Below are 26,160 nucleotides of genomic sequence, written 5' to 3'. Positions count from 1 at the left end.
AGCCCTGGACGTCAGAGATCCACCACGTGGTTATCCCTGCTGAACGCTAAACTTCTGTCTATATACAGTAACCCTTGTGCGATGTATTTAATATTGCTTCACTTTCATCCTTGTGCTGTGAGTGAGTCCGATTGCAATTGCTGCTGTCTAATACATATATTTATATGCAACTCTGGAGTCCTGAGGTAACTAGAGCGAATTTTCACCTATCAATCAGCCTGTTTGTTTCTTTTCTTTTCTTTCTTTGTTTTTGCACATGGATACTCTAAACCCCCTGGTGGTGGGTTCATAAATTGCAAGCCACTGAATTTTTGTCTCCATGCTGCCTTTTTGTGCCTAAAGACCCTCGACATTTAACCCTTTGACAATGTGTGTGTGTGGGGGTGGGTTCGTGTGAGAGGCATAGTTATTGTGCAATGTGTGTGTGGTTCCTGTCCTCTGTGTATCTGTTGTTTTCTGCACATGCAGACTGGTGAAAATTAAGAGAAGTAGGACAGAACCTCACAGCAGTGAAGAGTGATGTTATGGACACACTGAAGAGTCGAGTAAATCACATATAAAAATGTGCTTTTTTCCTGAAATAAAATGTCTACATAAATATATTTAGAGAATATAACTTGGGAGTGGCTTTACGGTGATGGATGTTTCTTCATTATTTGAGTTGATTGAGGTTTTGTTTTTCTCTAAAGCCAAAACAGAGAATATGAATTGGTTATTTTTCCATGTGTCAACTTCAAATGCATGAATGACTTAGCCATCACATATATTGCAGTAGTATAGTAAATAAGGTTGCATTTCTACACAATGCATCACTGTAGCATGCAGGTAGATGAGTGAGGGCAGATGTGAGTTTGTCTCCAGAGTGACTCTTCAGGCAGGTGTTGGAATGAAATGTGTTTCATTTCACGTTTAGATGGAAAGCTGCTCCTGTGCTCTGTGGCTTCTCACAGATCATCTTCAGAGTGATGTCAGACATGTTTTCTCTTCAGACATGACCATGGAGAAAATACATCTCTCATACAAGCTGTCATCATTTCCGTTTTATTATGAAAGACTGATTGTATGTTTTTTTTGTCCTTGTATGCAGCAAAGAATGTGTTGGCAGTCATTTTTATAAGCTCTTTTGCAAAATCAACATTCTCTCTACTCGCTCTCTATTAGATAGTCTGAGGAACAATGTAAATTAATTACACAGAAATATAAATAAACTACACAAATGTCTTCAGACACAAACTACATGAGGGCCTTAAAAATGACATTCATTTTCAAATAGAGAAAAAAATTATCATAGAGATGCTGCATGTGACAGACTATCCAGCAGTATGACTGTTTGGGTACATTTACAAATAAAGTTTTACACAAACAACAAAGAAAACAGTGTTCATTTTACAATCTTAAACGCAGTCATTATCATAATCATCATTGTTATGTTTCACAAATTATCTCCCACTCTCTCCAAATTTTACAAAGAAAAAACAAGGTTTTTTATCTTCTCAATGAATGTCAGCAAAAGAAACTCTTTTGATCAGTCTGCTGAATGGCTCAAGTCCAGTGAATAAAGTGCAGTTCAGGCTGTTCTCTGTCCACAGACACACCTATTTATGTCACACTTTCATCAACTGTTCCATCATTCAGCAAAGATTCGCTGTACTGAGACTCTTAGTGTTCTGCTGAACTGTGTGTGTGTGTAAATGTATATGTGTGTGTTTGTGTGTAGTATCAGTTTGATAGGCCACATAATATTCTTAAGCCAGGCTTCTCTGTCTGGGTTTGATCCTCAGGTACAGCTGTGAGAGAGAAAGGGAGAGAGATGAGCTCCATTATAAGCAGTGATACTGTAACACAGTAATATCTTCACATTGATATCTACAAGAATAGATACGAATACTCTACAGCAGTGTTTCCCAAACTTTTTACAGTCTCCAGCTATGTACCACCCCACGCCCCATGCTGTCGCCGGCAGGTGCATCCTCGATAGTAGGCCTTCTACTAGTATTAGCGGTTGGTGTCTCTCTGGACCGGGGATTAACTCTTTTGAACCATTTATCCATTTCCGTGCAGCAACCGGAATGAGCTCCCGCTTCTCTACACAGGGCATCAGCGAGTGGAATTCTGATGAGGGAGCTAAGGAGTTGTTGCAGCTAGGGAGTTGTGCCTATGTTTTGACTAACCTACCTGTAGCTATTTTCATATTTCGCTGAACACTACAATGTATACATGAGTGTATTTTTGGCATCGCGACTCGGCTATTCAGACTATTTAAGATGTCATGTCTATTTATAGGTCAGTTTGAAAATGTAATGGGCTGTATCACTTTAAAAATGCAAATCACATTTTTTTTTTTGCGTAACTCCTACGTTCCTCTGCGTACCTCTGGGGGTACGCGTACCCCAGTTTGGGAAACAATGCTCTACAGCAATCGCACACACAGACAGACACACTGACCCCCAGCAGGTTTCGGGGGATGTAGCCCTCCTTGTCCCCACAGCGGGCCCACCACCACTGTGTCTCCTCCTGGTCCTCCCTGCGCAGAATGGTCATGCAGTCCCCCTCCCTGAAGGACAGCTCGTCCTCAGCCTCCACCTCATAGTCCCACAGGCCATACACCACCCCTCTGTTCATGATGCCCATCTTCTCCTGAACACCTGTAAAACACACACACACACACACACACACACACACACACACATGAATACACTCAGGCCATACACCATCCCTCTGTTCATGATGCCCAGCTTCTCCTGAACACCTGTAAAACACACACACTCACATACTGACCGTAGAAGAACTGTGAGCACTGGGCATATCCCTCCTCCATCTCCTCACACACACACACAAGCACACACACACACACACACACACACACACACACACACTGACCGTAGAGGAACTGTGAGCACTGGGCGTATCCCTCCTCCATCTCCTCACACTTGTCGGCAGCCGTCTGCATGTCGCTGTGGGTGACGGCAAACATGGCCTCAACGGACTCAACCAGGAACTTACACACCTGCACATTATTACAGGAGGCAGCACAGTGCAGAGGGATCCTGGTCGGGGAGAGAGAGAGAGAGAGAGAGAGAGAGAGAGAGAGAGAGAGGAAGGGGAAGACAGCAGGAAGAGAAATGGAGAGAAAAGCAGGAGAGAGGGGTGAGGGGGAATGAGAGGGAAAGAGAGAGAAGTAAGTAAAGAAGGAGAGAGAGATAGAAGGTAGGAGGGAGAGAACAAAGGAGATATGAGATGAAAGAATATTGCAACATTATTGTCCCAGTACCAGGGGTGTAGTGGCCAGTGGACGTGGAGGAAAACCATTCCACCAGACTGGCATTGATGCTTATACTCACAACACACACACACACACACACACACACACACACACACACACACACACACACACACACACACACCCTCTCCCCCTCCCTGAAGGACAGTTGAAGGGGAAGGGTCCTGTGGCTACACACCACACATGAATACACAAGACAACAGCTCCTGTCCAGAGAAACAGGGAGGACCAAGCAACCAAGAGGAACAACAGTTAACATAATCACACTGGGTAGAGGCCAGCAGACAAACTGATACCAGCCGCTTCTTTGTTTAATACAGAGGACACTTATCTCTTCTTTTTCTAATACAGAGGACACTTATCTCTTCCCCTCTGCATGAACACTGGCGTTGCTTTCCGGAACAGCAATGTACACCGGGCCAGATAAATGCAACCACTATGGTCCACTGCAACTAAAAAACACACACATTAAACGCACGCACGCACGCAGAGCACAGTTACATCGACATCGACATCGACATCTCACGTCTATGAAATAAGCTAGTTAAAGGGAACCTACTGAGCTTCAGCTGACATGGAATGCAGAACAACGTGAGGAGCAGCCGCTACGTAGGCCATCGACTCGCTAGAAACAACACAAGAACAGTGTGACCAGCCTGCCTTAACAAACCAACAGGTGTTCATGCATGAGGTGGAGAAGGGTTAAAAGCACACCAGTGAGCAGTCCTTGATGGACACACAGCGATCCACAACACACATGATGTTAAATGTGGAAACGGTACAGCAGCCTTAGACAGCTCAGACCTAATGACGAGTCGTCTCCAAAGGCACGACAAGCAAGCAGGTGGAGCTGGAGTGGCGGCTGACAGGTACGCAAGGAATCTAGAAGTGTGCAGTTCTCTCATATGCAACACATTCCTCCCCTGACCCAGGCTCCCCCTGTTATATGTGCACACAGGCTCTGGAGTTTCTCTTAATACTTCTTGACCTGTTCGTCAATGGCAGGAAACACAAAAAGAAACGTTTTTAATAATGTCTTTCAAGCGGTGCTCTGGTTTCACAACAGAGTGGAGACAAAAGGGAAACGCTGAACCTTTCAACTTCTCACGGGTCAACTGAGGAGGGCTTTAGCGGGTTTCTAGGAGCAGTGAAGGAGTCAGGGTGATTCAAAGCATAGCTAGCATTAGTGTGCCTGCCTCTCTCTCTGCCTCTCTCTCTCTCTTGGGAAATAAAGAGCTCAGCCCACTCCCTCTCATTCCTGCCATGTGGCTCACTTCTCACTCTTGCCGTGTTGGTGGCTTGCCGTGCCTCTGTTGCGCTCCGGCCCTCAGCCCCACATATCACCTCCCAAGGCCCTAGGCACACACACACACACAAGCAAACACACACACACACACACACACACACCCACGCACACACACACACGTGCACATACACACATGACAGTCTTCAATCAATCACTAACCCAGCAGCTGGGTTACAGAAAACAACCCAGCATGACTTAAAATAACCCAACTAAATGACCCAACAGCCTCAACCCAGCTTTTGGGTTGAAAAACCAGCTCTGCATTATTTGCAGCCACCACTGATGTGTCCCAGTCCTGTCTCACCCTGTAGTCTAAGAGAAAATAACTAACTTTACTTGGGAGAGACTTTGTAGGCAGCAACCAACAGGTAAACAAATGGTTAAAGGTGGTTTCTGCCATTCTGGTGAAAGGTGGTTGATATTTGAGTTCAACAGCCAATCAAATTACACCTTACCTTTCCATGTTCCTGATTGGCTGGGATCATTTATGGCTAGGGTTGAGCCACTACGTGTTTGCCTCCCAGAGTCAGGACTGTGTACAAACATGATTCTCAAGGGGGGCACACAGACAGACTGCTAGAGGACTGTGAGGAGCAATTTGACAGGCAGTATATTGGAGTAGAACTGTGGACACACCTTTGACAAGGCTGTATTTGTGTAAAGATGGCCTTTCTGGGAAAGGACTAAAAAACACATCTACATGTTTTCACAAATGTTCTTCAATTAAATCAGACATACAAATAAATGTACACATACATGTGCGTTTATTAAAGACAAATGCATATGGGAGAAAAGGAAAGAGGGGGGGATACCTATTTAGTATTTGACCTTTCTGTACTGTAGAAAGAGATGAGTGGGAAAGAAAGAGTTAAACATTCATGACTATCATAGTATCGCCTCGACACACCTTAAACTCTGAACAAGTCCAGCCAGTTTCTCTACAAGGAGTGTCTGAGCTTCAAGGAACTAGATTCCTGTAAACCAAGCGAACGGCACCTCAAACATACTCTTACTCTACTCATACAAGTTATAATTCACTGAATACAACTGGAAGCGCCTGAGATTCAAAATAAATGGATTCCACTACATTAAAACAGATGGGTGAAGTTTAAAACACACTGTAAGTACCTTTATTAAATTTGTGTTTTATTGTCCATGTATATTGTTACGGCTGGCTTGTGGGCAACATAAAATAAGGGAGACAGACGACAAAGCTAGATTTCTAAATTATGTTTAAGCAATATAGTACGAGTAAAATAAAATAAAAAAAATAGTAAAATATAAAGAATAGGAAAACATGCCTGGGGGTTTGTATGGATTAGAGTGTGGATCGGGCCAATTTTTCTGTCCGAGTCCGGCCCGCGTCCGACAGCCATTCAAATATTATGTCTGCACACCACCCAAGCCCGACTGAGTCAATGTCTCAACTGTTCATACTAATGACACATTTACGTACGTTTTTTATGAATAGCCTGCCTTTATTAAACTCGGGCATCAACAGATAAATGTCCTGGGTCGTGTATCCAACCTCTAGTATGGATAGGTGTTAGTGGTGTGAGGGTGGACAGAGGGTGCGCATCAATAAGAGGAATGTATAGAATGAGGTGAGCTGAGAGAGAACGAGCCACAGGTGTTTTCATCTCCCACACCTTCCCAGTATGTTTATTAAATCTGTGTCACAGATAATGCAGTCCAAGTATGGGGATACTTACCTGTTGCTCTGAGTATGAAGTCATATTAGCCCTTTTCAGTCTATTGATTTATCTGTTTTAAACTAGCTAAAACACCCTCTAGTAAATGAACAAAATATATTTGTGGATTATACAGGGCTATAATGTCATTGCAGTTTTTTTAACTAATTATGTATTCATTATTTTTCTGCTGTTCTGGCCTAGTGAGACAACTGAAATGAATCAAGACGTAGAGGAGGCTGCAGTTCACAGTAAGACACTCAGACTAGAGTCTGCTCTACACAGCTGTGTGACCACGAAGAATGACCAGGACATGGATGATCCTGGAAACATGAGCAGCACATCAGCACAGACCAATGCAGGGTGAGTAGAGTTTACTCTCTCAAACACAAACTTGCTTAAAGACGCACTCACCCACACACACACACACACACACACACACACACACACACACACACACACACACACACACACACCAAACGCATATTGAGATTAAATGTAATTACAACTGCCAGTGAAGAAGAATTCCCATCAAATAAACCTTTTACAATAACTGGCTGGGATTAGAGTGCACTTCGGCAGACAATCCTCTCTCTGTCTCATGCAAGTACTCACACCTAAAAACCTCCTCTAACCAATATAACAACTGCCCAGCCATAGATCTATAGTTTTAGTTCAGGTTAATTGACGACCCTAAGTAGTCTGTGAGCGCCTCAGCCACAACCACTGGCTCACTCAGTCTCAGACACTCCTTTACAGCTTGTTTTTATCTCGGTTAAGTTGTTTGAACTTCAATTAAGCATGCAGCCCTAGTCTCAATACCCGACATCAGCCAGCAATGTCCGATCCATTGCTTTGCCCCATTTGCCAGTACTGTTTGTACGTGCCTGTTGTCCACTTTTCTGCCCCTCTTACTCTTGCTACAGTATTAGCTCACTAGTCCACCCATCAGAATGCTTGATTTAGAGAGCTGATAGTAAGAATGTTTGGGTTGGTAGCTGGCTGTGGGTCTGAGATCTCGTGAGAGCGATGTCCACTGACATTTATTGCAATGTTTTTGCACAATAAGTAAATCCATGTGAACCTTTTCTTCTTCTTTACTTACGGTATATGTTGAAGGAAAAATATAGTAAAAATATTGGATCGTGAGTTGTAACATGTTATTCCCACAACTACCACACACACACACACACACACACACACACACACACACACACACACACACACACACACACACACACTCACTCACTCACTCACGGGATGGGAAGCTTCAGCCTTTACCTTACCAATCCTCCTTCATAACAGTCTGTGTGTGTGTGTGTGTGTGTGTGTGTGTGCTGCATTCTGCATTGGTGCAGATATTGTTTTATAACGTTAAGAGTGAACACATTATTTCATTCCACAGAGAAATTAGTCTACATTGATTGGTTTCTTATCACTCCTTGTGTTTGTAGACGACACACACACAGACCTGCAACTCCAGTGCCCAGCTGTCTGTCTGTGAAGAGTAATCAGTCCATGTCTGAACCTCTTAACTTCAGCAGTGAACCAGTTCCATCAGTTCTAAAGTGAGTCGTTTTTATACAAGCTATTCAAACATTTCAGTGTTGTCACATACACACACACACACACAGACACACAGACAAAGACACACTGTTGTGAAAGAGGATTGGATCAGATAAAAAAGCTGATCTATAACAGAGCAAAGGTATAACCTAAACTCCATAATGGAAAACATGTAGAGGTGTATCTGTTATAGAGATAGAGAGAGAGTGTGTGTGTGTGTGTGTGTGTGTGTGTGTGTGTGTGAGTGTGTGAATGTGTGTGTGTGTGTGTGTGTGTGTGAGTGTGTGAATGTGTGTGTGTGTGTGTGTGTGTGTGTGTGAGTGTGTGAATGTGTGTGTGTGTGTGTGTGTGTGTGTGTGTGTGTGTGTGTGTGTATGATTCATTCATTCTGCATTGGTGCAAATATGGTTATCGGATATTTGTGATGAGTAAGTTATATATTTTGTTTGACTAGCTCTTGTAATGATTGCGGTTGACTAACGTATAGGGAGTCATATTATGCTCAGAGTTATTAGTTTAAGCTACCACCGTCAACTCTGCATGGCGATTTTGAATCATATTAATCCCTTCATGTCGCTAAGACTATTATACAGTAATATACAAATCATGCTCAGATTATTAGGCTACATAAATCGGTATTCTGTCTGCGCAGAAATGAGTATTAGGCACCTGTAATGTAATTAGGCTTCTAAAATGTACGCAAGCCATGTTCACTAGCCATTGTCTATGATAGATGGGCCATCAGCAGTGACATTTGGGAGGGGCAATCACCGGTGTGTTCACACCTATGTGATCAATATTCATTGTGTAGGGACACTGGTTTTGGAGAAGAAAAGTTTACTCTGAAGTTACTAATATTTTGTAGTGAAATCACGCACACTTTCTGAATGCTGAGAGAGAGAGAGAAAGAGAGAGAGAGAGAGAGAGAGAGAGAGAGAGAGAGAGAGAATTTAGCCAACATCAGTTCATCTACAACATCATACATTTTGCCTGTTAATCCCTCTCTTCATCTCTCACTAACACACTTCAGCAACCTACACATTTAATTAAGATTGAATTCAACACTAACAGGTCACAGATGCAAAGACCTCCATCTCCAGTGCCCAGCTGTGTGTCTATGAAGAGTGATCAGTCCATGCCTGAACCTCTTAACTTCAGTGGACCAGCACACCATGACCCAGAGTCAGTTAACAGTTTACAGATTTTATTATTTACCAGATTTATGCACACACTATAAATGAAATTAAAGGGCATAATTTCAGGCTGCAAATGGACGTGCAAGCAAACACTCATATACATGCGCACACACACACACACACAAATAATCAAGGAAGCACAGAATGCTTCAAAGATATGCGCACACACACACACACACACACACACACACTCACACACACACACACACACACACAGAGCCTTATATACAGTTGCACTCCGATACAGTCAATATTCTGAGGGTGTGAGATGACAGGTTTTCCCTTATTATCTTAACTACACCAAAACATTATCCATTCAATTTAATGATCATTGCCAGACTGTTTCCTTTATCCTGTTCTTCCTAAGTCTGCTTCATATTGTCTCTCATTACTGAGTCATCTGATTCAGTATGTTCACATCTTTGCTTGAATGGGGCCTAATGTGTTTTAGTATTTCCATTCAAAAGTTCAAACGTTTTTTTCAATTATATTGTTATTATTATTGCTTTAATATCATTGCCATTAGTACATGAACCTACATTATTTGAATATGGGTTTACAGAAAAGGTGTTCTTCACCTTCTCTGCAGTGAATTGAGGTCTGATCTGACCCAGGATCAGTCCAGGTGTGGAGTGTGTGAGAGGGTACTGAGGGACCTAGTCATCACCACCTGTGGACACATGTTCTGCAGGCAGTGCATCAGCAGCTACTGGGAGCAGCCTGGACTACCAGGAGACCAAGCCTGTCCCCAATGTGGAAAGACATGCAGAACTCAACCTCCTCTACAGCCTCTTCTGGATGAACACACAGACATGGTAGAAAGCATCAGACACCTGCACACTGAACACAGACCAGACAGAAGGAACAAACCAGGTGAGGGTTTCCTGATGTTTATACTTTTATGAAATCTGATGGAGGAATAGCTTATAAGACAGTGGTCAGGAACCTTTTCAGCTGGCAGAGCCATACAAAAACAGTGATACAAGGTTTATCTTAAAGAAGCCAGAAAAAATATAAATATAATTTTAGACAAGTTATTATTCTCATTGCTATTATTGTTGTGGCCTCCATTTTGAGTGTGAAGGCCCCGTCACACCATAACGTTCTGGTCAACGTTCTATGACGTTAGAGGAAACGTTGGTAATCGTCCATGGTCGCTGGTATAGCACCAGAAGAGCGTTGTGTGAAAGCTGGTGAACGCTGTAATCATCAGTAATCGTTGGTGATCGGCGGAGAACGCTGGTCCGAAAATACATTTTTGAACATGCACAAAAGTTCTCATGGAGACCAGCGTTCTTCAACGTTTAATTTAAACGCTGGAGAACTTTCGTGGAACGTTTTATTAACGTTTGCATACATTTGGCTATCGTAGTCAGTCGTTGGGTAGGGTAGACTGAGTACAGTTGATGCACCCGAAATGACTTATGTTCGCAGCAATCCTGAGACGTGATTTTTAGTTTGGACATGCCTACTAACGTCCTGTTAGATCCCAGGAAATTTGAGCACCTGACCCATCTCTTGTACAAAGATATCGGCGAAAGTTTTTTCACCAAGGAAAGATCTTGATTTTATCATGTCCCTTCTACAATTAATATGTTATTAACCATACGTGATCAACAAACGCAACTTACATCATTGCAAACGTTATTCTGTGCACTATAAATCTACATATTCCATGCTATCATGTCATGCAAGGTCATTGCATAATCTAGCGAAAAGCGGAGTGGAGGGTATATATGCTTGCTTGAGCCCAGCATGAAGTAGATGTACTGAACTTGAACATAGCTGAGCACTGTTATAGCTGGTGCTGTTCCATGGCAGATGGATATGATATGAAGACTCTTGTGACATGGACAATGTGTGTGGATGTGGGGATGTTTTCTAATAATAAACATTGAGAAACACAAATTCAGTGTCAAATTTAAATCATTTATTTTAATAACATAAAACCCCAGGAATAACGCCCGTTATTTCGTAAATCACAGTAATAATAACAGTAAATCTTCGTCCGAAGACATTGCTAGTGAAAAAGGCTTTGTATTCTTCTTACTTTCAGCAGCATTTATCATCTTCTTGCAGCAGCGCTAGTGGCAGAAGCCCCCTTCACACCTTTTCGTCGTCTTGGCGGCATGATGTTCACTGTTCAGATCAACTGAATCCACTATGACTTTCCAGCGTTTTACACCCTTTTGACCATAAAACCCACACGCCAGCAAAACGCTATTCTGTCATTATTCACACGTAAATCACAAGCTCAACACGGTTGTCTAAGGTTGACTTATCGTTTGTCGCGCTCCAGTGACACGTCAGCACATGTTTGTCGCTCACCAGCGACACGTCACTTGGTCGCTGTCACATGTTCCTCATGCTTGAGTCCCACGCTAGTCATGTGTCAGTCCTACGCCATTCTTTCGTTAGTCACACGCCAGATGTGTCTCCCTCGCCCTAGAATGTTTGAAATTGAACGATTAGAAAGTTCAGAGAACGTTGACCAGAACGTTATGGTGTGACGGGGCCTTAAGTCCCAAGAAGATTATGCACACATGCCCCCTGCACAGCTCTCTCCTCATACACATATTCATAAGTCCATTAGGGCTGGAAAGATGTCTTTCTGGCTGTCTTCCTGTCAGCCATTTTTAACTTCTCAAACAGTTAAAATAGAATGCTAACAATGTTTTGAGTTGAGCTTTGATTTGTTAATTTGACTTGGATATGACCTAAAGATCATCACTTTATCACAACAGAAATTTAGAAGGTGGAATTATTTTAAAATCAGTGTTGTAGTGGGAGTGTAGCACCCCGACCTCCGGTATGAGCATGTGTGTGTGAAGATACATCAGTCACACTGATACAGGACCGTATAGGTTATGAGTTACAGCTATAGGTTACCCATAGACTTGCACTGATAACGAAGAACACATTTATGTGCTTTTATACACAGAAATTACATTCGATTCGAACATCAAAGTTTTTGAATAGTGTTTGGTTAAAAGAGATGTAGATTGGCCTATACCAAGATGTGTGCTATGGTGAGATTGGTTTTACAAACTGGGAGAAGTTAATGTTGAATCTAAATGGTCTCATCCCGCTAATGAAGAGGGGACGCCATTCCCTTGCGTCCTAGAACCACTACACCCCTGATAAGAATGGAGATTGAAGTATGTAGGCTACTCATTACTCATGGCACACAGTTTAAAGCTAAAATGAAACAGAAGCATGTTTTGGGGAATAAACAAACAGTCTGTCAATTTGGAAAAGCCCTGTTAAAAGACATAACATAGTAAACACTGTTGGCTTTTATATGACAATTTGATGCAAATGGAACTGCATATTTTGTTTTATTTAACCCTTATGCTATGTTCCAGTCAAAAATTACAATTTTGAAACTTCAGTCTATAAGAAAAGTTCAAGGGTTCATTACTAAGCTGTTCTACAATACTTGAATCTCTCCACCTAATCATTGTTTTTATGTATGTCTCTAGCTTTACCTCTATTACCTCTACTTGAATAAATTACAGTAAGATTCAGTTTTTCAATATTTAGACGGTCGTATTTGTACCTAAAAGTTGTTTGTTTGACTTTTTTTTGCTTAGATTTTTTTAAAGTTACCGAGAAATAGACACTGGACAATGTAAAAAACACGTTATTGTATCTGAAAAATAAATCTGAGGGGATTTGCGAGGTGTCTGAGCCAGCTATCTAATGTAAGCATGCTACTACCCACAATGTAAACAGCTTGCTAGCGGCGTGATTGGTTTGTTGACCTGTCAATCTCACTATAACGTCTTCGTTATCAACACAACCCCATGCGCCAGACTCTTCCTCCGTCATCCGTTGGATCAACATATTGCAACGGACACGTCTGAGCTTGGCATAAGTCTCCTCACTCCCTTCACTTGTTGTCTGTTCTTGTCTTGTATGGACTCATCTCCGTGTCAAGCTCCAGACTATTAGCTCCCCGTGTTTAATCCTGCTCCTTCGTCAAGCTCCTGACTATTTTGGTTCCAAACCAGCAAATTCAGCTATGTTGGATCGCGACATAAAGGAGTCACAGGCAAGGGCTTTGTGAGAAAAAACGGTAGAAGTTTACTGTACAAAAAGATAATACCAAAAAAAACAGTTAACAAAACAAGGTGGTTACAAAAGTCAAAAAGGGAAAACCTCACGTTTGCTTGCTTGATGTTATGAACTTGCCTAGCTCCCGTGCCCGAAGTACAGGTCACAAGACGGGCAAATAAAAGGGTGAGTCTTAATTACCTATCCTAACTAACTAAACTAAAAATGTTCAGAAAAATAACCACCAGGTAAAAAGAAAACAATATCAAGAATATTTACATAATTTAGGCTGTGAGTTTAAGTTTAAGCAAAAGTAAACAAACGAAAGCTGTGGGTGCCAGCTTCTGTCTCTGCGTGGCAAGAGAGAGAGACCCTCCATCTTGGAACGAGACGGTTTTATACTTGTAGGCCGGCCCCAGTAATGACATGACCACGCCCAGTCTCCACCTACAGGAAGAGAGATTGCACAGAGCAGAGCAGGAAGCAGAGCAAGGCCAAGCACTATGTAACACCCCCTCCCTTAAATAAATTAATTGGGACATACTAAGCATTAAACTATTTATAAATATTTACAGAAATAAATAAATGCGGAAAATACTCATCCAACCAGTTGAATTAAATCTCCAAAGAAGCTTCAAATATTTCAAGTGCATTTACCCACAATTTATTTATATGCAACAGGTTTTTTTCCAAAACACAGGTTTTTTTTGTTTTGTTATTAAGCTATACGTGCAAAAGGCGCAATTGAAAGTATGCGCAGGACCACGCATTCGGGAACTATGCACAGAAGTGTATCGCAAGGACTGAAACACACCAAACGCATTTCAAAAAACGTATACCCTTTAAAATCGCCTTGGCAAAGGGCAGGGGGCAAAACAGCTGCAAGCGCACCAGGCTGTTTTGCCCGGCGCCAATGAATCGGAGCTGTGTGCGCAACCTGCCTGGGCCGAGTGTGACAGTGATGAGCGGTGCGCGTCCGTGCCTTGCGCTGAAAAGTTGAGAATATTTCAACGCGGCGGATAAGAGGCACACACGAAAGGCGCGCTGTACCATAGGAAACAATGGTATTGCTAGCGTCACTGTTAAATAAAGTATTCATATATTTTATCATGAATTATATTATGCATGAATGTATGAACTAAAAGTTCTTACTCCTATATGCTGTGCCTAAATGTTCTGTAGGACAAGCTGTTCTTTTCCTCAGGAACATTCCTTAACCAAAGAAGGCCTTAAAACCAAGTGTATGTGTAATGTTTCTTCTAACTGTCTTCATGATATCACTGCACCTCCCTCCCTTCTGGATTTAATGTATACACACACATTCAATAAAGCTGGCTGCTGACCAGAGGGAGACAGAGAGAACTGGGGGACATTTTGTAGCACAACTTGTCGTTCTCTCTCCTCCAGGCCTTAGCAGTCTGATTCACAAATGCTCATGGTTGTGGTGTCTTTCATTTAAGAAACATAATAAATGTTAAGGGTTATTCCCTGACAGTCACACTTTTAGAAACGCGTTTGGTGTGTTTTTAGCCCTAGCTATGCGCGGGAAAGTGCATCTGCCACAACGTTTTCACGCCCACGAATGTGTTGGATGTTGAGGTTAAAAGCTTGCAATACGAGCCTCCAGTGCATTAAGCGTTGGTTGCGGTTACGCATCCGGTCGAGAAAGGTTAACAGGTTGTGATCTGTGTACACTTTCATCGTCTGCGCAGCACCACCAACGTAGACCTCGAAGTGTTGAAGAGCCAACACAAGCGCAAGGGCTTCCTTTTCAATCATGGAGTAAGCACGTTGATGGCAGTTAAACTTACGAGAAAAAAAACAGTAGGAAACAGGCCCAGCACTATGTAACACTGCTCCTTCGTATCCCAAGGTTTAGGTATTTTAGTTTTTTGGGAATTTTGTTCCTAAGTTTGATTCCTACCATGGACTTTTGGGATCTTTTATTCTAAAGATCTTCTGAGCGTTGTGTATTTAGTTCCTTATACGTTTAAGTGCTATCTCCAGTCAATTGAGTTTACATTGTGACTCCGTTTGCCTGTGAACTGTTTCTGGCTGACTCATAATAAACTATATCACCGTAAAGTTTGTGTCTGGCCGAATCAAATGTTAGAAAAAAAGCATTGCCAGCATTTATATGAAGCTGATCAATTATGACCAAGTCAAACCATGTTGCAAACTCAACATGAGGGTTAAGATTGGCTAGACCAGTAGGAAACTTCTGGCCTCTGGGCCATATAACATTTACATTTACATTTACATTTAGTCATTTAGCAGACGCTTTTGTCCAAAGCGACGTACAATGGAGAGAACAGTCAAGCTAAGAGCAATAAAGAACATGGTGTAACAATAAATACTACTTTACATAAGAATTAGAAAAACGACCTAGAAAGGAAAAAGAAGTGCAGGAATGTAACTGCTGAAGTGCAAGTTAAGTGCTAGTCAAGGTGCCAGTTAGGAAGGAGGTGCTCTCTGAAGAGTTGGGTCTTCAAAAGCTTCTTGAAGGTAGAGAGGGACGCCCCTGCTCTGGTAGTACTAGGCAGTTTGTTCCACCAACGTGGGACTACAAATGAGAATAGTTTGGATTGCCGTGCTTGCACGGACTGCAGTGCCAAACGACGCTCACTAGACGAGCGCAGCGTCCTGGGTGTGACATACATTTACACAGGACAATGAAATGATATACATTTAATCTTTGACAAAAAAGCTAGTATTATAATTAAAATAATATAAAAATAATAATCTGCAAATACTCACATAGCTCTTGGTAGGAGAGAGATTCCCCATCCCTGCTATAGATTATCAGACAGGGCTTTAGATTGTATACAGTAGATCAGAAAATGACCATTTTAATGTGTGAGGAGCAACAGTAGTGAAAATCAAATGGATATTTGTGTCTGGAATGTCAATGATAAGTTGTGTGAAGCAATCACAAATGAATCTCAATTAAATTCAATGTGATTCATCAAACACATGATAATAACAGGCTTTTTTGTTTTGTTATAGATTTTTCATCATCTGATGAAGTCCTGAGGAGAGTTATAGAGAAGCATAAAGCCAGTCTGAAAAGCAGGTTTGAGAACATATCTGAAGGCATCATCAAACCAGGAGCTGAGACACTCCTCAATAAGATCTACACAGAGCTCTACATCACAGAGGGAGAGAGTGAAGGGGTGAAGAAGGAACACGAGGTTTGGCAGGTAGAGTCAGCATTCAGAGCACAAACCACAGAAGACACACCAATTAACTGCAATGACATCTTCAAGCCTTTACCTGGACAGGAGAAGAATATCAGAACTGTGATGACCAAAGGTGTTGCTGGCATTGGAAAAACAGTCTCAGTGCAGAAGTTCATTCTTGATTGGATAGATGGAGTAGCCAATCAGAATGTAGACTTTATATTTCCCCTTCCTTTCCGTGAGCTGAATTTGGTCAGGGATGATCAGCATAGTCTTCACAAGCTCCTGCTTGACTTCCATCCTGAACTGAAGGAGCTGAAGGATGGTGAAGAATACAAAGACTGTCAGGTTGTGTTCATCTTTGATGGTTTGGATGAGAGTCGATTACCTCTGAATTTCCAACAGAACATGATTTCTGATTTAAAACAAACATCATCAGTGGATGTTCTGATGACGAGCCTTATTCAGGGAACTCTGCTTCACTCTGCACACATCTGGATAACTTCACGACCAGCAGCAGCCAGTCAAATTCCTGCTCAGTACATCAATCAGGTGACAGAAGTACGAGGGTTCAATGACCCACAGAAGGAAGAGTACTTCAGGAAGAGAATCAGTGATGAGAGTCAGGCCGGCAGAATCATCTCACACATTAAGGCGTCCAAGAGTCTCCACATCATGTGCCACATTCCAGTCTTCTGTTGGATCGCAGCCACTGTACTTCAGCAGATGCTGGACAAGACTAAAGATATTCCCAAAACTCTGACTGAGATGTTCATACACTTCTTGCTCATCCAGACCAGAAGGAAGGATCAGAAGTATCATAGTGGAACTAAGACGGATGAAGAAAAACTTCTTAAATCTCAGAAAGAAATGTTACTGAAGCTTGGAGAACTGGCTTTCGATAATCTAGAGAATGGCAATCTGATGTTTTATGAGGAAGATCTGAGAAAGTGTGGCATTGATGTCAGTGAAGCCTCAGTGTACTCTGGCATGTGCACTGAAATCTTCAAGGAAGATTCTGTGTTTCACCAGAGGAAGGTCTACTGCTTTGTGCACCTGAGCATCCAGGAATTTCTGGCAGCTGTGTTTGTGTTTCACTCTTTTGTGACTGGGAACCCTGAGGCTCTGAAATCCCTCCTCAGTGAAGAACATGAAAACAGTCCATCTCTTTTATTATCTCTTCAATCAGTTCTGGGCTTCCAATCTCAAGATCATCTACATGTGTTACTTAAGAGTGCCATGAATAAGGCTTTGAAGAGCAGGAATGGACACCTGGATCTTTTCCTTCGCTTCCTTATGGGCATCTCTCTGGAGAGCAATCAGAGACTTTTGAAAGGTCTACTGAACCATGAATACAGCAGCTCAAAGAGCATCAAGGAAATATGTCAATGCATTAGGAAGCTCAAAAGGGAAGATCTCTCTCCTGAACGATGCATCAATCTTTTCCATTGCTTATTTGAAATGAACGATCATTCCATGCACAACGAAATAAAAAAATATCTAGAGTCACCAAAGAACATCAAACAGAAATTGTCTCCTGCTCACTGTTCAGCACTTGCCCACATGCTTCTGATGTCTGAGGAGGTGCTGGATGAGTTTGACCTGAAAAAATACAACACATCAGATGAGGGACGCAAGAGACTGCTCCCTGCTGTGAGATGCTACAGAAGGGCACGGTGAGTTTCTGATGTAGATGGATAAACTGGATAAACAAAAAATATGTTTATTCCACTACATTATTGTGCATAACTGGCTAATTCCTGTATACAAGGAATTGCAGTAGTCTAGCCGGGAGGATATGAAGGGGTGGATGACCTTCTCAAGATCTTTGGATGACAGGAAAGACTTGATTTTGGCAATGGTGCAGAGTTAGTAGAAGCTGGCTTCGACTACTGCATTGACCTGTTTGTCAAATTTAAAGGCCAAATCGAATATTACACCAATGTTTTTGACTTGGGGCTTCACCAGAGTAGACAGATTGCCTAGGCTGCTGGTGGTCAGTTTGATGGAGTCAGGGGGGCCGAATAATATAACTTCAGACTTATTCTCATTTAATTGTAGGACATTTTGTGCCATCCAACACTTGATGTCCTCAAGGCAGTCCAAGAGTGTTTAGATTTTGCCGATAACAGTAGTCAAAGGTTTCACACATATAGTGGTTACTGGTCTGGACAGATATGTGTATTTCTTGGATTGATCTACTAATCTAGCTATATCCAAATGAGCCACAGTCTTTCAGTGAGGCCTACTGTAAAACAGTATGTAGATGTAAGTATCTGGTGGAGTGTGTGCATGTGGTGAATAGTGTTATGCCATGGTAACTATCAGTGGAGGAAACATAGGGCTTCTTGCATTTATATTGTAACAGTGGAAATGTAGGTTCAGGTGCCAGGCAGGCCCAAAATCCTGCCACTTAACTAAGTTGTGCAATTTTAATGAAAATAGTGAAGACAAATAAGGAGAAAAGCTCAGAAGTCTGATTCAAGTGTACATAGTACCCATTTACTAAATAATCCAAAAAATAAGCACACAATAAAAAAACATATACCTCCCCTTCAACGCAAGTCAAGGCAAACGCAACAAAAACATTAGCAACTTCAATGCCTGTAACCCTGTCACCCAAAACACAAAATAAAACAACCCAAAAGAAAAAGTCTGTAGGCTTTGTGTGAGCCTGTGATGGTGTGTGGGTGTGGGTGTGTGTGTGTGTGTGTGTGTGTGTGTGTGTGTGTGTGTGTGTGTGTGTGAATGTTTATGTGTGATTATGTGGTGTGGAACAGCTTGAGAGTCAGGAAACACGAGCAAGGTGTGTTTGTTTAGAACTCACGGTTACGTCATTGGCCATCAAGGATCTGTCAAGGTCCGTACGAAATAGAACGACTGGTTTTTCGGTTCAGGTTGGCGAGATGATACACAAACAATTGTGTTGTAGGTCCATGAGAGATTTCCGGGTATTCCAAACAGCTCACTGAAGTGTCAGTAGTTTTCTGCATGGGTTGGGAACACTTCTCCGGACCACGAAATCCAAACACACTTTGATGGTAGGCTGTAAGAAGCGTATCCCGGGTATCGGATAAGTTAACAACATGCGCAGATAACTTCCGAGGCGTACATCTATCCATGAAGTCGCTCCTTTAGGCTCAAAACTATTTAGTTCTCCTTCTCTTAGCGTTTTACTCACTCTTGTCCCAGGCTATGTCTATGTCTGTGTCTGTCTCCGTGTCTCTCCCCCATTGATTACGCCCTATATGCACAGGAGACACTCACACAGTGACGTGACACTGACGTGACTGACATTGACGTGAATTGGAAGTTAACGAAAAGTACGAAGGATAAAATGTATTAAAGTGGAAGGATTTAGCACTCTGCTACAATATGCATGGTCAGACAGTTTATTCAGTATGAGAAATATATTTCATAATTATTTTAATTTTTTTTTTACTTTATTTTTAAAGAAACAAAGATACAATGAGACATACATACATACATACATACAGTACATGGAACAAAAAGTTGGTCACCTATACATTTATACTGACAATAACAGATCAATGATGATCCTGTGAGGTCACAAACGCAATCCATTTTTCCCAATACTGCAAAAATGTATCAAACCGTAGATTCAACGAAAAAGTCATTCTCTCCATATTTTGTCCATCAGTTACAATATCTATCCAGTCAGTCTCTATTGGAGGTTCGGCCTGTAGCCATTTTTCGTGTTACAGCTTTTATTGCTGGCTGCTAGTAATATCTTTAAGAAATATTTGTCTTGCACCATGTGAGCTGCGATATTGCCCAAATAAACTGTAGAAAAGGAACAGTCAAATCCATCTCCAAAAACAGTCTGGATTACTTGTATTACCACCTGCCAGTATGGCTGAATGGCTGGGCAGCTCCAAAATATATGGAAATGATCTGCCAGCTGTTCTCCACATTTCCTCCAACATAGACCCCTTCCTGCCTCACCTGTTTGTGCACATTTAAAATTTGGGGGTTATGAAATATCTAATCCGCCAACAGAATTCCATCCAAAGACCCGAGCTGGTGGAAGTGGATTGCACAGAGCAGATATTTGACCAGTCCTCCTCTGAAATGACAAATCCAGATTCTTTCTCCCATTTTAATCTAACCTTATCTGTTGAGGGTTTTCTACTGGATTGAATACTTGAGTATAATTTTGAAAACAAGTTTCCTGTTGTCCGTATTTTTATATATGTCAATAAATATGTCAATTAAACTGGCATCCCCTGTCTCCTTGGATTTAATCTCCTTATTAAAGTAGGTCCTGGTTTGTAAATACCTAAAAAAATCCAGTCTTTCTAAACCATACATCTCTGAAATTTTCTGAAAACTATCCAGTTCTCCCTTTGATGAAATTGAACAGTAAGAAGTGATGCCAATTCTGTGCCAATATTTAAACCTCCCATCAATCCTCGCCGGGTCAAAAGCGACCCATCTCAACAGTCTAGACCTTCTTTCAAATAGTGGTGATCTACATTCCTTAAACAAGATTCTAAGAGGAACTTTAGTCCATTGATTTAAACTTTTAACATGCTGCTCATACAAGATTTTGCTACCTAATATGGATTGTAACGGTATATCTAGCTGTGAAGTTTCCAAATCTTTCCATTTAGCTATATACACTGGATTACAGCAACATGCTAGTGGTCTTAATTGTGCGGCCTTGTAGTAGTCTGTTAAACATGGTAATGATCTACCCCCTTTTTCTTTAGAAAGTTGCAGTGTTTTGAATTTAATTCTTGGTCTTCTACCCCCCCATATGAATCTTGATATCCACTTATCCCATTCATTAAATTGTTGCAGTGGTACTACAGCTGGTAAGGATTGAAAAAAATACAAAGAGTCGGGGAAGTACATTCATTTTTATCGTTTCTATTCTATTATTCATATCTAAGGGCAGTTGGGACCACCTGTCAATATCTGCCTTGATGTTTTTATTTATGGGGCCATAATTGCTATCATATATTTTGGAAATGTCTTTAGGTATTTGAATTCCCAGATACTTAATGTCAGATGAGGTCAATTTGAAATGAAATCTATTTAGCATGTCTTTCTGAGGGGTGTAGTTATAACTTAGAGTCTGTGTTTTTTGCATGTTTAATTTATATCCAGAGTAAGTTCCAAAATCTTTTAGCGAGGACATCAGTCTAGGAATGCTGACCTCTGGTGTCATAATAAAGAGCAAAACAGTATCTGCATTTAGACAAATCTTCTGCTCTAAACCTCCAACCATGACTCCTTTTATCACCTCATTATCCCTGATTAACTGTGCCAGGGGTTCTATAAATAAAGCAAAGAGGGCGGGGCTGAGGGGGCAGCCTTGGCGACAGCCTCTCTCCAAGTTGACAACCTGAGAGAGGTGTCCATTAATCTTTATTCTGGCATTTGGTGAGCAGTATAGAGTTCTGATACAGTTAATAAAATCATCCTTAAAGCCAAATCTTCTCAACGCCAAGTACAGATATTTCCAGCGAACCGAATCAAAGGCCTTTTCCGCATCTAAACTAATCACTGTGGATCCAATAATCCCCTTAATCACATGATCGATAACGTGTAGCACCCGTCTAATATTATCTTGTCTGTCTTTCACGTACAAAGCCAGTTTGGTATGGATCCATTAGTTCTACTATTATATGCTCTAACATTTTTACTAATATTGACGTATACAACTTGTAGTCTATATTGAGTAGAAAGATTGGCCTATATGCGCTACATTCTTTTCTGTCCTTCCCCTCTTTAGTAATAACCAAAATGATTGCCTCCCTCCATGTACCTGGTGGTTCACCTTTTTTAAGTGTATAGTTAAAGGAATCAAAAAGCATAGGCACTATTTGATCCTTAAAGGCCTTGTACCACTCGGCTGGGAAGCAGTCTGTACCCGGCGCTTTATTAGCTTTTAATCTAGAAATGGCTTTCCCTATTTCCTCCATTGTAATTTCTGCCATCAGGGCTTTATTCTCTTCTTCACCTATAAAGGGTAGATCTAATGACTCCAGAAATTGATTTATTTCCTAAGGTCTAGTTGTATTTGTTTCCTTATATAAGTCTCTTTAATAACTTTTAAAAATATGTTCAATATCCTCTAACTTATGGCATACTTTTTTAGCTCCAGGGTCCCAAATTTCATATATGGAGCTGTCTGCTTGTTGTTTCATTAACCTCCATCCCAGAAGCTTAAGGGCCCTTGGTCCATTCTCATAATATCTCTGCTTTGCAAATTTGGCTTTTTTTCTCTAATTCTTCCTCACATAGTTTGTTTATTTCTTTTCTGACATTTCTTACTTGATTTAGAATATAAGGTTCCTTACTATCGATGTGTTCCCTCTCTAAAACTTTAAGATTATCTTCTAAATCAGACAGCTTTTTATATCTTTCCTTTTTTCTGTGTAAGGTCAATGCTATAAGCTTTCCTCTGATCACTGCTTTTGCAGCGTCCCACAAAACACTTGGCGATACTTCTCCATTATTGTTATTGTCCATGTAATCTTTAAGTTCCTTCTGCACATATTCCTTGCATGTCCTGTCATTCAAGATGCTTGTATTAAGTCACCAAAGCATGATTTTCTTTTTATTATCCAGATGCAGTTAAATAAACAGCTAAGTGGTCAGATATGTCTCTGACCCCTATCCTACAATCTTTAAGTTGTAAGTAAAAAAAATTGTGAATTCTTGACTAATGTGACTTCTTTCTGGTCAAGATATCCTTCAACAAAGACATATCGACCCTTTCTTATAAGACGAATGAAAAGTATTTTTAAACCCTAGTTTTTTTTTTTACTTTTCATGTTCCATGTAGTTAAGATGGGTCTCCTGCCAAAACATTACATGCAACTTTTCCTTTTTCATCTTTGCAATTACCTTACCCCTCTTGATATGGATTGTGTAAACCGTTTACATTTAGGGTAATCACCCTATTTTCCTGACATCGCATTTAAACCCACAGTTAACACAAGAGTTATGTACCATTGGTGACCAAACTTGAACTATTCTTGAACCATAAAATTAACTCAACAAGTGAATACAAGACAAAACAAACAAACATATCTCAAAACTCAGGTAGACCTCCATTTTGAAGTAGAAAACCACTTCTTTTTGTGGGGGGAGTAGTCTAGTTAACCCCCAGGGCCCCCCTTCAGTGAAACCTATAATACCCCTACTTAATGAGTGTATTTTGTGCACTTTGTGTGTTACCAGATCCCTTACCCATATTTTGTCAACTATATTCACTCTATAAGCTAAGGGCGAGCCAATATAATTCAAAGAAAAAATTATAAAATGATCTTATATTCAGTAAAGGAAAAATAAATTCCTCTTAGTAGGGTGGATGAAGTTGAAAGGGAAGCAACAGATAATAACAAGGGCATACAGTTTCAACCCTTAAAACAAATCTCGTTAATAAATGTCCTTAACTGGGCAGTAATCTTACTTACCCGATTCTTTGCCATTTAATATGACTAATCGTGTGTCAGTCTGTTACCTCCCGTTCCCCCTGTCTCTCTATCTTGGCCGGTGAAAACCTTGCAGCTTCTCCTTAATCCACTCTTGGTAGGTCTGTCGGCTGGGTGTAGTCCCTGCTCGCTGCCAGGTCCTCCTTATCTTCTCCGGGATCCCAAACTCATCAGCCGACTTCTCCAACTTGACAGAGATTCCCCTGGTCTTTAAATCCCGTGACGCATCTGCCGTGCTCCCGTAGGTTATTGGCCCACCGTCGAAGAAGACTCGTAGCTTGGCTGGCGGTGGTGTTTGGAATCATATTCCTTTTTCACGAAGAATTCTCCTTATTTGCACATACTCCTTCCTCTTTGCCAAAGTTTCAGCGGGGTAGTCGTGGTCGAAGTAGATCCTCCTGTTGCTGTGGTAGATCTCCTTCTTCTTCCATGCAGAGTGTAACACCAGTTCTTTAGTTTTAAACTCCTGGAAGTATGCAATCACTGATCTGGGCTGCGCATCATTGGGAGGCCTGGGGCCGAGCGCTCTATGGCATCTCTGTATACCAAGTTCAGCTTCGGCGAGGGGCTCCAACTCTTTTTTAATAAAATTATCAATAAACTGCTGAATGTTGTTTCCCTCAGTCCCCTCTGATTATTATGCCTCGAGCGTGCTTCCAGGTCCGTAAGATTCATCTGTAAACGTTCCTGAGTTTGTAGTGAGCTACTCAGCACCTCCTTGAAGTCAGCGTTCCACTCTTCTAGGTCGGCTATGCACGTCTCTGCTTCACCCACCCTGTCAGTTGTAGTTTTGAGGTCGGTTACCACTTCACCCAGCTTCTGTTGAATTTCCTCTCGTATGTCAGTTCACTCCTCTTTTAAATCTTCTCTGATTCTGTTTCGAAAAGTTGCCCAATTCGGACTTCCAACTCTGTGGCCATATTTCTTATGTCTTCACGTATGGCGGCGATGTTACCTTCCATGTCCACCGCAGGTACTGTTAGCTCGGTATGTTTGCTCGGTATCCATTTCATAATTAATTATATGACCATATGAAATCAATTTCATGTTTTGAAGGCACAACAATTGCATGGCCAATGAATATTAGCATAGAACTATTATGTAACTTCCGGTATAAACCCCACCCTGTCCTGATCTTCTATCTGAATACAGATAGATAATGTTGTTGGTTGAACAGATACAGATACAGATGCAGATAATGACGTTTCTGTACACCTCTAGTGAGTAGATATAATATGCACATGAATTAACTTGTTATGGTAGGGGTTGAATCTCTTCATGTAACAGTATATATCATTAATGTCGTGTTAAATTTAGAATTGCATTTTCAAAACATAAGGGATTTGGTGGAAGTAGTGTACACATGAATGAAATGAAAACTGTAGAAGAATGTGAGTTGTGTGTTATTTATTTTTACAGGCTGCTGTGGACATTAATATGAGTGAACTGTGAGGACTGTGGCAATATAGGGGTAGACCCTGTTTGTGTATTAGTGTGCCATTGCTGTCATGTAAAATGTAGCAGAGTATTTAGAAATCTAAGGGAAAAATCAGCCCTACTTCAACTGGAATATTTTCCTCCACCCTTTTATTATATTGATTTCTCAGGACACTTTCAGAAAGGCATTGCTCATTTGTTCATGTCAGTGTACTATTTTGTCATTTGTTATGCTGTTTTCCAGACTTGCTGAATGCACGCTCACAGATAAGTCCTGTGGAATTGTGGCTACTGTTCTACAGTCACCAAACTCCCTGACAGAGCTGGACCTGTGTAACAATGACCTGGGAGATTCTGGAGTTCAGCTTCTCTCTAACGGATTGTCTAGTCCCCATTGCAAACTGCAGACATTAAGGTTGGTGTTATACATGCCTTTACTGTCATGCATTTCCTGATTAGTTATGTAGGCTTTAACTATAATTTATATTGTTATATAAGCACTGTGTGTGTTTGTCTGTCTGTCTGTCTGCCTGACTGTCTGTCTGTCTCTCTCAGGCTCTGTAATTGTCGGATCTCAAATGAAGGTTATGTTTGTCTGGCCCTCACACTGATGTTAAACCCCTCCTGTGTGAAAGAACTGGATGTGAGCAACAATCATCCTGGCGAATCAGCAAAGAAGCTGTTGTCTGCTACACTGAAGGATCCTCACTGTAAAGTTGAAGCACTTCAGTATGTACTCCATCAATACAGAACCCTCTTGTTCCATTCTGGGTTTTACCCCTAAAGTTTTCTTTTTTAAAAATGTTTTTATTGAGAAAGTTGCATTCACATCAGAGAGTGTAAATAAAATATTATTCATTAGGCTAGCTCCTATTTTCTCCAGACTGAATAGGGAATTGAATTGGCAGATACTGAAAAGAAAAACAAATAAATAGCAATTTAAAACACCTTCAGAAAGGCATCACTTATTTTGCATTTAG

General features: G+C 41.2%; 2 protein-coding genes across 2 annotated transcripts in view; one reads left to right on the top strand and one right to left on the bottom strand.

The window, feature by feature from the left end:
* Positions 1 to 881: 881 nt before the first annotated feature.
* Positions 882 to 5,049, bottom strand: LOC122128755 (apoptosis-stimulating of p53 protein 2-like). Its single transcript, XM_042703499.1, has 4 exons — positions 5,042 to 5,049; positions 2,881 to 3,047; positions 2,446 to 2,645; positions 882 to 1,787 (listed from the first exon to the last, which is right to left on the bottom strand). The coding sequence occupies exons 1-4, from the start codon at positions 5,047 to 5,049 to the stop codon at positions 1,746 to 1,748; spliced, it is 417 nt and encodes a 138-aa protein (XP_042559433.1). The 3' UTR covers positions 882 to 1,745.
* A 1,445-nt stretch (positions 5,050 to 6,494) lies between these two features.
* LOC116219359 (NACHT, LRR and PYD domains-containing protein 3-like) overlaps positions 6,495 to 26,160 on the top strand; it is a 38,480-nt gene continuing 18,814 nt past the window's right edge. Inside the window, exons 1-5 of the mRNA XM_031562636.2 lie at positions 6,495 to 6,640; positions 8,915 to 9,025; positions 9,629 to 9,912; positions 16,102 to 17,950; positions 25,425 to 25,595. Of these exons, the coding sequence (XP_031418496.2) occupies positions 6,495 to 6,640; positions 8,915 to 9,025; positions 9,629 to 9,912; positions 16,102 to 17,950; positions 25,425 to 25,595 (2,561 nt within the window). The remainder of the gene's footprint in view (positions 6,641 to 8,914; positions 9,026 to 9,628; positions 9,913 to 16,101; positions 17,951 to 25,424; positions 25,596 to 26,160) is intronic.

This window comes from Clupea harengus, chromosome 24 (assembly GCF_900700415.2).
Source record: "Clupea harengus chromosome 24, Ch_v2.0.2, whole genome shotgun sequence".
Lineage (NCBI taxonomy): Eukaryota > Metazoa > Chordata > Actinopteri > Clupeiformes > Clupeidae > Clupea > Clupea harengus.
This window is presented reverse-complemented; position numbering and strand designations above follow the sequence as displayed.

Coding starts and splice junctions, on each gene's coding strand:
- LOC122128755 (XM_042703499.1), bottom strand. Junction 2,646..2,880: donor GTGCTCACAGTTCCTCTACG/GTCAGTGTGTGT, acceptor TGTGTTTTACAG/GTGTTCAGGAGAAGATGGGC. Junction 1,788..2,445: donor TCCCCCGAAACCTGCTGGGG/GTCAGTGTGTCT, acceptor TCTCTCTCACAG/CTGTACCTGAGGATCAAACC.